The sequence below is a fragment of the Leuciscus leuciscus genome (genome assembly GCF_965113295.1).
Source record: "Leuciscus leuciscus genome assembly, contig: HAP1_SCAFFOLD_468, whole genome shotgun sequence".
NCBI classification, from domain to species: domain Eukaryota; kingdom Metazoa; phylum Chordata; class Actinopteri; order Cypriniformes; family Leuciscidae; genus Leuciscus; species Leuciscus leuciscus.
In genome coordinates, this window is record NW_028118271.1 from 37,201 (window position 1) to 48,093 (window position 10,893).

The 10,893-nt window shown below is 43.4% G+C and overlaps 1 protein-coding gene across 1 annotated transcript; it reads right to left on the reverse strand.

The window, feature by feature from the left end:
- Nucleotides 1-9,045: 9,045 nt before the first annotated feature.
- LOC309491711 (E3 SUMO-protein ligase ZBED1-like) lies at nucleotides 9,046-10,681 on the reverse strand (the record flags this gene model as incomplete). Its single annotated transcript, XM_082190747.1, has 2 exons — nucleotides 9,046-10,010; nucleotides 10,135-10,681. The coding sequence occupies 2 exons, from the start codon at nucleotides 10,679-10,681 to the stop codon at nucleotides 9,046-9,048; spliced, it is 1,512 nt and encodes a 503-aa protein (XP_082046873.1).
- Nucleotides 10,682-10,893: the final 212 nt, after the last annotated feature.

Consider the following 10,893-nt stretch of genomic DNA (forward strand, 5'->3'; position numbering starts at 1 on the left):
TCCTCCCACTTCGAACGTTTTGGCGGCCATTAGGGACCGTGAACCCAAATTTTCACTTTTTTTTGATAACTATTGACATTCAGACTCCGGAGAATCTTGCCGCACTGGTTTGGTTCCGGTCGGGCCAAAAACCTAGGACTAGTTCGCGAAAGTAGGTTTTTGGAAAAACCCCAAATACCCGAAAATCTTCCCAGGGTGACGAGCAAATCCGAGGCATGCATCTGGTCCGCCTCGAGCCAAGGAATCCAACGATATAAGACACTTGAGCCTACGCCTCACGGTTGATGAGTTATGAGCCGTTTCGTACTTTTGACCGCTGTAGCGCCCCCGTCAGGCCGATCGGGGCGGGCCTTGGTGACGCTGTAGGCGGTGTGAGTACTATCAGCCCCCAAAGTTTCAAGTCTCCACGACTTACGGTTTGGTCTGCCCGATCAGTTTTATGTCTGAATGTTGCATCATGGGAAAATTAACAATAACAATAGGTGTTCAGCACTGAAGTGCTTGAACCCCTAATAAGTGCCTAAAAAAGGGCCACAAAAAGGCCTCTAAAAAAAAAACTACAGGGTCTAGGCACTTGCCGCTTGCGCTGCTGCGTTCCAAAAACTTTATCAAGCCTTTTAACATGTGCCTCGGAGAGGAAAAAGTAAATTTTTTGGCCTTTTAGCTCATTTATCATGGAAATGTGGTGAATTTTTTTTTTTACCTTTTAAACTGTGACACCTCCACTGATGGCCCGATCTCCATAAAAGTGTACACGCTTCTTTAGAATAATATGGCGCATGTGCTCAGCTAATTTGGTGAAGTTCTGCTCTTTTTTCCCCCCATTTTTCAGTCATTTAAATGCCATTTTGCATAGGATAACACAGAGGCCTTCTCACCTTTATGACAGTTAAAGCGCCACCAATGGCCCGACGTCCATGAGAGTTTTCAAGCTTCTTTAGGATCACGTGACGCATGCGCATGCCCGATTTTGTGAGGTTGTATGCAAATCAGACAGCAAGATGGCCGCTTTCAGCCATTTCATGGGATTTGCCATAGAAATGCATCATTTTGACACCCTTTTAACAGTTATAGCGCCACCAAGAGGCCAGTCGCTGCGTCCTTTTTCACGCGACCACAGAATGAGCTCGTACACACGTGTGCTGAGTTTGGTGCAAAAATCTCGTTCCGTTCACGAGTTATAGCCAATTAAGCAAAATGGGCTCCTCCCACTTCGAACGTTTTGGCGGCCCTTAGGGACCGTGAACCCAAATTTTCACTTTTTTTTGATAATTATTGACATTCAGACTCCAGAGAATCTTGCCGCACTGGTTTGGTTCCGGTCGGGCCAAAAACCTAGGACTAGTTCGCGAAAGTAGGTTTTTGGAAAAACCCCAAATACCCGAAAATCTTCCCAGGGTGACGAGCAAATCCGAGGCATGCATCTGGTCCGCCTCGAGCCAAGGAATCCAACGATATAAGACACTTGAGCCTACGCCTCACGGTTGATGAGTTATGAGCCGTTTCGTACTTTTGACCGCTGTAGCGCCCCCGTCAGGCCGATCGGGGCGGGCCTTGGTGACGCTGTAGGCGGTGTGAGTACTATCAGCCCCCAAAGTTTCAAGTCTCCACGACTTACGGTTTGGTCTGCCCGATCAGTTTTATGTCTGAATGTTGCATCATGGGAAAATTAACAATAACAATAGGTGTTCAGCACTGAAGTGCTTGAACCCCTAATAAGTGCCTAAAAAAGGGCCACAAAAAGGCCTCTAAAAAAAAAACTACAGGGTCTAGGCACTTGCCGCTTGCGCTGCTGCGTTCCAAAAACTTTATCAAGCCTTTTAACATGTGCCTCGGAGAGGAAAAAGTAAATTTTTTGGCCTTTTAGCTCATTTATCATGGAAATGTGGTGAATTTTTTTTTTTTACCTTTTAAACTGTGACACCTCCACTGATGGCCCGATCTCCATAAAAGTGTACACGCTTCTTTAGAATAATATGGCGCATGTGCTCAGCTAATTTGGTGAAGTTCTGCTCTTTTTTCCCCCCATTTTTCAGTCATTTAAATGCCATTTTGCATAGGATAACACAGAGGCCTTCTCACCTTTATGACAGTTAAAGCGCCACCAATGGCCCGACGTCCATGAGAGTTTTCAAGCTTCTTTAGGATCACGTGACGCATGCGCATGCCCGATTTTGTGAGGTTGTATGCAAATCAGACAGCAAGATGGCCGCTTTCAGCCATTTCATGGGATTTGCCATAGAAATGCATCATTTTGACACCCTTTTAACAGTTATAGCGCCACCAAGAGGCCAGTCGCTACGTCCTTTTTCACGCGACCACAGAATGAGCTCGTACACACGTGTGCTGAGTTTGGTGCAAAAATCTCGTTCCGTTCACGAGTTATAGCCAATTAAGCAAAATGGGCTCCTCCCACTTCGAACGTTTTGGCGGCCCTTAGGGACCGTGAACCCAAATTTTCACTTTTTTTTGATAACTATTGACATTCAGACTCCAGAGAATCTTGCCGCACTGGTTTGGTTCCGGTCGGGCCAAAAACCTAGGACTAGTTCGCGAAAGTAGGTTTTTGGAAAAACCCCAAATACCCGAAAATCTTCCCAGGGTGACGAGCAAATCCGAGGCATGCATCTGGTCCGCCTCGAGCCAAGGAATCCAACGATATAAGACACTTGAGCCTACGCCTCACGGTTGATGAGTTATGAGCCGTTTCGTACTTTTGACCGCTGTAGCGCCCCCGTCAGGCCGATCGGGGCGGGCCTTGGTGACGCTGTAGGCGGTGTGAGTACTATCAGCCCCCAAAGTTTCAAGTCTCCACGACTTACGGTTTGGTCTGCCCGATCAGTTTTATGTCTGAATGTTGCATCATGGGAAAATTAACAATAACAATAGGTGTTCAGCACTGAAGTGCTTGAACCCCTAATAATAATAAAAATCAGTACAATTACAATAGGGTTTCAGCACTTCGTGCTTGAACCCCTAATAAAAATCCTTACAATAACAATAGGGTTTCAGCATTTCATGCTTGAACCCCTAATAATAATAAAAATCTTTACAAATACAATAGGTGTTCAGCACTTCGTGCTTGAACCCCTAATAAGTTTAAATAGGATTTCAATATGTTGGCTCTCTCAAGCCAACTTAACTAGATGCGAAAGTTCGTCGAGACAAACTTTAAGTTGGCTTGAGAAAGTTTGGACTGTAACGTTTTTTGATACGCGGTTGCTAGGATGTTATGGGTGGTCGCTAGGTGGTTACTAGGGTGTCCTGGGTGGTTGCTAGGGTCTTTTGGGTGGTTGCTAGGGTCTTTTGGGTGGTTGCTAGGCGGTTGCTAGGGTGTTCTGGGTGGTTGCTAGGGTGTTTTGGGTGGTTGCTAGGGTATTCTGGGTGGTTGCTATGCGGTTGCTAGGATATTAAGGGTGGTTGCTAGGGTCTTTTGGGTGGTTGCTAGGCGGTTGCTAGGGTATTTTTGGTGGTTGCTAGGCTATTTTGGGTGGTTGCTAGGGTCTTTTGGGTGGTTGCTAGGCGGTTGCTAGGGTATTCTGGGTGGTTGCTAGGGTCTTTTGGGTGGTTGCTATGCGGTTGCTAGGGTGTTCTGGGTGGTTGCTAGGATATTTTGGGTGGTTGCTAGGGTCTTTTGGGTGGTTGCTAGGTGGTTGCTAGGGTGTTCTGGGTGGTTGCTAGGGTATTCTGGGTGGTTGCTAGGCGGTTGCTAGGATATTTTGGGTGGTTGCTAGGGTGTTCTGGGTGGTTGCTAGGCGGTTGCTAGGGTGTTATGGGTGGTTACTAGGATGTTTTGTGTGGTTGCTATGGTGTTGCTAGGGTATTTTGGGTGGTTGCTAGGGTGTTCTGGGTGGTTGCTAGGCGGTTGCTAGGGTGTTATGGGTGGTTACTAGGATGTTTTGTTTGGTTGCTATGGTGTTGCTAGGGTATTTTGGGTGGTTGCTAGGGTCTTTTGGGTGGTTGCTAGGCGGTTGCTAGGGTATTTTGGGTGGTTGCTAGGGTCTTTTGGGTGGTTGCTAGGGTCTTTTGGGTGGTTGCTAGGCGGTTGCTAGGGTATTTTGGGTGGTTGCTAGGGTCTTTTGGGTGGTTGCTAGGCGGTTGCTAGGGTGTTCTGGGTGGTTGCTAGGGTGTTTTGGGTGGTTGCTAGGGTATTATGGGTGGTTGCTAGGGTGTTTTGGGTGGTTGCTAGGTAGTTCTGGGTGGTTGCTAGGCGGTTGCTAGGGTGTTATGGGTGGTTACTAGGATGTTTTGTGTGGTTGCTATGGTGTTGCTAGGGTATTTTGGGTGGTTGCTAGGGTGTTTTGGGTGGTTGCTAGGGTCTTTTGGGTGGTTGCTAGGCGGTTGCTAGGGTGTTTTGGGTGGTTGCTAGGGTCTTTTGGGTGGTTGCTAGGATATTTTGGGTGGTTGCTAGGGTCTTTTGGGTGGTTACTAGGGTGTTCTGGGTGGTTGCTAGGTGGTTGCTAGGGTGTTCTGGGTGGTTGCTATGGTATTCAGAGCGGTAGATAGATAGATACACACACACACACACACACACACACACACACACACACACACTCACTCAGACACACACACTCACTCAGACACACACACACACACACACACACACACACACACACACACACACACACACACACACACACACACACACACACACACACACACTCAGACACACTCAGACACACACACACACACACACACACACTCACTCAGACACACACACACACACACACACACACACACACACTCACTCACTCAGACACACACACACACACACACACACACACACTCAGAGTTTATGAGTTTAGAGTTTATAAGTGTATAAATTGATGAGTTTATAAGTGTACACGTTTTTGAGTTTAGAGTTTATAAGTTTAAATGAGTTTAGAGTTCAGAGTTTATTAATTTATGAGTTTAAGAGTTCATAAGTCTATGAATTCATGAGTTTATTAGTTAATTAGTTATTAAATTTAAGTTAATTAGTTTATAAGTGTATGAAATTAGAGTTTATTAGTTTAAATGAGTTTCATTGGCTAATATATATAGAATGGCAGTTTGATTTAGTTTTCAAGGGATTTAGATTTGAATTTTTGTCGGTTGGTGAGTTTGAATTTTTTTAGAATGCCCAATGTTAAGTCAATGGAAGTTTTTCCGAGTTTTGATCGTCATTTGTAGGAAAACCGTAAGTCCGATCAGTCTGAAAAGATATAGCAACTAACTTCAGATCAGTTTGATTGTCTGAGCCGAGTTTGGAGTATGTAGAGTTAAAGCTCTAGGACGAGTTAGAGTCAACAGTTTCCACAGAAGAATAACTAGAATGTACATTTCCTGAAGAAAATGTGAAGTGGTGCTTGCAGTGGCAAAACTCACCACTCGGTTGCTAGGATTTTTTACATGATTGCATACGAGACAACAACCATGTCTGTACGATGTTGTGGAGCTGAAATATGGCTTCTATATGTTGCAATATGGTTGCTAGGTAGCTCTAAACGGTTGCTATGGTGTGGTTACACAGTTACCATGATGATATTTACAGACTGGTTTCCCAACCAAAACAAACAAACACACCCCCATGTCTATACGATGTTCTGGTGCTGAGATATAGCTCATTCATGTGTTTGTACGGTTGCTAGGGTACTCCAAATGGTTGCTACGGTTTGTTTATACAGTTTATGGGGTAATATATAAAGAGTATTTGCAAGTCTGGGTCAAAAAATGGCCAACTCTGTGTTTTTACAATGTTTTGTTGCTGAGATATGGCTTGTAAATGTTGTTCAATGGTTGCTAGGGGCCTCTATGACCTTCTGAATCAAAGATATGATTTTGCAAATTTTGAGCCTATGTTAAGTCTATGGGAAATTTTTCGGCAAATTTTTCGCCCGCCAGACGAACATTGTACACCCGATCGCTTATAAAAGTCATAGCACACCTCTCCTCAATAAACCGGTCGATTTGACACCTCATTTAGGGGTCTGTGACAAACGGTGTGGGGCGAGTTACGCGCCGAAGTTTTGTCTAGGTGAATAGTAATCACAACACTAGAATGTACATTTCCTGAAGAAAATGTGAAGTGGTGCTTGCAGTGGCAAAACTCGCCACTGGGCAGATGCTAACACAATTAACATGTTGTGATACCATGATATACCACGTTTTAGCATTATTTACCACGATTTACCATGTTTCTAAGATGATTTACTACGATTTACCACATTCCAGCATGATTTACTATGATTAACATGTTGTTAGAATGATGCTGGCATGATTAGCATGTTGTTAACATGATTAGCATGTTGGTAGCATGATGCTAGCATGATTAGCATGTTGCTAACATGCTTTTAACAAGATGTTAGCATGATTAGCATTTTGCTAGCATGTTTTTAGCTAGATGCTAACATGATTAGCATGTTGCTAGCATTATGCTAGCTTGATTAACATGTTGTTAAGCATGATGCTAGCATGATTAGCATGTTGCTAGCATCATGCTAGCTTGATTAACATGTTGTTAAGCATGATGCTAGCATGATTAGCATGTTGTTAACATGATTAGCATGTTGGTAGCATGATGCTAGCATGATTAGCATGTTGTTAACATGCTTTTAACAAGATGTTAGCATGATTAGCATTTTTGCTAGCATGTTTTTAGCTAGATGCTAACATGATTAGCATGTTGCTAGCATTATGCTAGCTTGATTAACATGTTGTTAGCATGATGCTAGCTTGAATAGCATTGTGCTAGCTTAATTAGCATATTGGTAGCATGATGCTAGCATGATTAGCATTATGTTAGCATGATGCTAGCTTGATTAGCATGTTGGTAGCTTGATGTTAACATGATTAGCATTTTGCTAGCATGTTTTTAGCTAGATGCTAACATGATTAGCATGTTGCTAGCATTATGCTAGCTTGATTAGCATGTAGCTAGCATGATGCTAGCTTGATTAGCATGTTGCTAATATTATGCTAGCTTGATTAACATGTTGCTAGCATTATGCTAGCTTGATTAGCATGTTGCTAGCATGATGCTAGCTTGATTAGCATGTTGGTAGCATAATGCTAGCATTATTAGCATTTTGCTAGCTTGATTAGCATGATGCTAGCTTGATTAGCATGTTGGTAGCTTAATGATAACATGATTAGCATGTTGCTAGCATGTTTTTAGCTAGATGCTAACATGATTAGCATGTTGCGAGCATTATGCTAGCTTGATTAGCATGTTGCTAGCATGATGCTAGCGTGATTAGCATGTTGCTAGCATAATGCTAGCTTGATTAGTATGTTGCTAGCATGATGCTAGCTTGATTAGCATGTTGCTAGCATTATGCTAGCTTGATTAGCATGTTGCTAGCATAATGCTAGCATTATTAGCATGATGCTAGCATGATGCTAGCTTGATTAGCATGTTGCTAGCATGATGCTAGCTTGATTAGTATGTTGCTAGCATGTTTTTAGCAAGATGCTGTTGCGAGGTGGTTGCTAGGGTTTTCTGGGTGGTTGCTATGGTGTTGCTAGGCAGTTGCTAAGGTGTTCTGGGTGGTTGCTAGGCAGTTGCTAGGGTATTCTTGGTGGTTGCTAGACAGTTGCTAGGGTGGTTGCTAGGTGGTTGCTATGGTGTTGCTAGGCAGTTGCTATGGTATTCTGGGTGGATGCTAGGGCGTTGCTAGGCAGTTGCTAGGGTGTTCTGGGTGGTTGCTAGGCGTTCTGGGTGGTTACTAGGCAGTTGCTAGGTGTTCTGGGTGGTTGCTAGGCAGTTGCTAGGGTGTTCTGGGTGGTTGCTAGAGTTTTTTGGTGGTTAATAGAGCATTTCTAGACGTTGCTAGGGTGTTCAGGGTGGTTGCTAAGGTATTTTTGGTAGTTGCTATGGTGTTACTAGGTGGTTGGTAGTTGTCAAATATGGTTACTATGGAGTTTTTATAGAGTTCTTAAAATCTTTAATAACGAGTTCCTTCAGTACGGCACTCGGCCTGCGGCCTCGTGCCTATGGCCGAATAGGCACAAGCATGGAGCAATATCGCAAGGCTACGAGTGTGATATTGCTTTAAAAAATGTAAAAAAAATGTTTTTATATTATTTATTGGTTTAGGGTGGTTGCTAGGGAGCTCAGAGTGGTTGCTAGGGTGCTGTAACTGGTTGCTAGGGTGTGGCTATGAAGATTTTAGGCCATTACTTATTGGCTGCTTGATAATATAAATCCTCTGAGGGAGAGAGAGAGGGAGAGAAACGCAGGGGTGTCAGGCCCTTTGGAGTGGTGTGTGTGAAAACGGCAGTTGGGATTCAAATGTTTTTAGAACTCCCCATGTTAAGTCAATGGGACTTTTTTGGCCGCTTTTTCGTTCGCTGTGCGAACATCGTACACCCGATCGCTTAGAAAAGATATAGCACACCTCTCCTCAATGAGCCGCTCGATTTGACACCTCACTCAGGGGTCTGTGACAAACGGTGCGGGGCGCATTACGCGCCAAACTTTTGGCAGAATAATAATAATAAGAATAATAAGTATGAGTGACAATAATACTAGTGGTGCTTTGAAAAAGCACCACTAATAATAATAAGTTTAAATAGGATTTCAATATGTTGGCTTTCTCAAGCCAACTTAACTAGAATGTACATTTCCTGAAGAAAATGTGAAGTGGTGCTTGCAGTGGCAAAACTCGCCACTGGGCAGATGCTAACACAATTAACATGTTGTGATACCATGATATACCACGTTTTAGCATTATTTACTAGGGATGGGTATCGTTAAGGTTTTAACGGTATTACTACTCTTACCGATACTGCTTATCGGTCCGGTACTTTAACGGTATTCTTATCGGTACTTTGTGTTAATGTATTTTTTTTAAGGAACAAATTGAGAACAGAATTAACATTGCTTTATTTTTTTAAATGTAAAATTAATAAAACAATTATTTATAGTGAAAGAAACAGCCATGTTTGAACAACAAACAAATGAATGTAAAACAAATTAAATAAACTACATTTTTCTGTAAAAGAACATACAGTGGTACAAAGCAATACGGGTGGGCAAGTAGGCTGCAAAAGGACTCCGAGTTTTCAACCATTCTTCTGAAGAAAGATTAACATATTTGCCTTTTCTGGCAAAAGACGGGACCTCTCCTGGCTTAATGTGTTCCCTGCAGTTGAAAACACCCTTTCACTTGGGGTGGAGGAGGCTTGAGCACAGAGGTAGCTTGTTGCAACATTTGTGAGGAGGGGCAGAATAGCTCTCTTCTCCCACCACCACATCACAGGATCTTCAGCCATAGGAACGGGAGGAAGGCTTTTGTAGAGCTCAACCTCTAAGTCAACACGTTCGCTAAGGGTGAGGGACGAGGTATCCTGTTGGATGGTCAACCTCAATTTCCTGTCCTCCTCTGAGAACAGCTCCTCCAAGGCACTCCTTGTTTTGTGCAATGGAGGAATTGTCTCCTCCATTTCCTCACCTTCTCCTTCAGATGACTCGTCCTTTTGCTGGTGCTCTGTGTCTGTCTGTTCCAGCCCTGTTGTTGGTCCTCCTGTCACAGTGTCACCGTCAACAGCTTTCTTCCTCAGTCTGTCCCAAGTTGCATCACTGACTGACCTGCCTTTGAATCTGGGGTCCATTGCTGTGGCCTCATGCAGGAAGGCTTGAATGTCATCCTTCTGATATCGCTGGGAGAGGTTCTCCCACACCTTCTCTTTGACTGATGCCACAAACATGGTATCCTCATCCTTCACAGTAAAATGTTCTTCCAGTTTTTGAAGGATAGGTAAGATCTGTCCACAGGTGGCATTCTTTTCACATGACACACACAATGTGGATGTATAAAGGATTCTCATGAGCTGGACAAACTCCTCAGCCTTATGGAAGTCCTCATCTTTCAGACGGTCCAGGTTGTCCTTGGACAATGCTTTTCGCAGTCGTAGGTCCAAGGCTGCTGCTTGGATCGCTGGATATTGCTCCATAAATCTCTCTATCATTAGATATAGAGAGTTCCACCTGGTCTTGACATCCAGGATGAGTGAGTGTTGTGGAAGGCCTGCAACAACAACAACAACAACAAACAACACACATTTAATTTCCACACACTTGAATATTGAATTATATTGTTAGATGTGTGAATTTCAAAATATCACTTATAATAATAGATTCAACTGACTTACCAAGGAGCTGTTGCTTTTCTGTCAACACTGTTTTGGACATGGAGGATCTCTTGAACCACACGACCACTGCTCTGATTCGGGCTGCCCATTTATCAATGGATGCAATTTTGTAAATTTTCTGTGCAGCCAGATTCAATGTATGTGCAAAACATCCTATTTTTAGGATCTGTAGCTTCTTGATAGCAATATCCATATTGCCAGCATTATCAACAGTCACAGCTACAATCTTGCTCAGATCTATCTCAAACTCTTCCAGGATGTCTGAGATCTCCTCGGCCACTACTTCGCCAGTTTGTGATTTATACACTGCCCTGGTGTGGAGGACCTTCTGTTTTACACTGCCCTGGCTTGTGTAGTGCACTGTAACTGTGAGATAGTGATCCTGCCGGAGGCTGGTCCACCCATCTGAAGTGATGGCCAGCTTTGGCACATCCTTCAGCTCACTGATCACATTGGCCTTTTCAACACCATACCAGGAAGGAATTAATGTGTCGCTGAGATAACTTCTGGAAGGTGGGGTATATTTAGGGTTGAGTGCCCTGCACATTTCCCTACAGTAAAAACAATTATTGTTTTCATTTGTTATGTTATCATTATTAAATTGGTGTGTTGTTGTTTATTGTATTGTTGCATGATGGGGCTAAAAATACAACCCTTTTTATAATACATCTACTGTATATCCTAAAAATGTATATACTGTGTATACTGATAGACTGTTACCTAAAACAGTTGGACTCCACTGTTGCAAAGGGGTGTAGG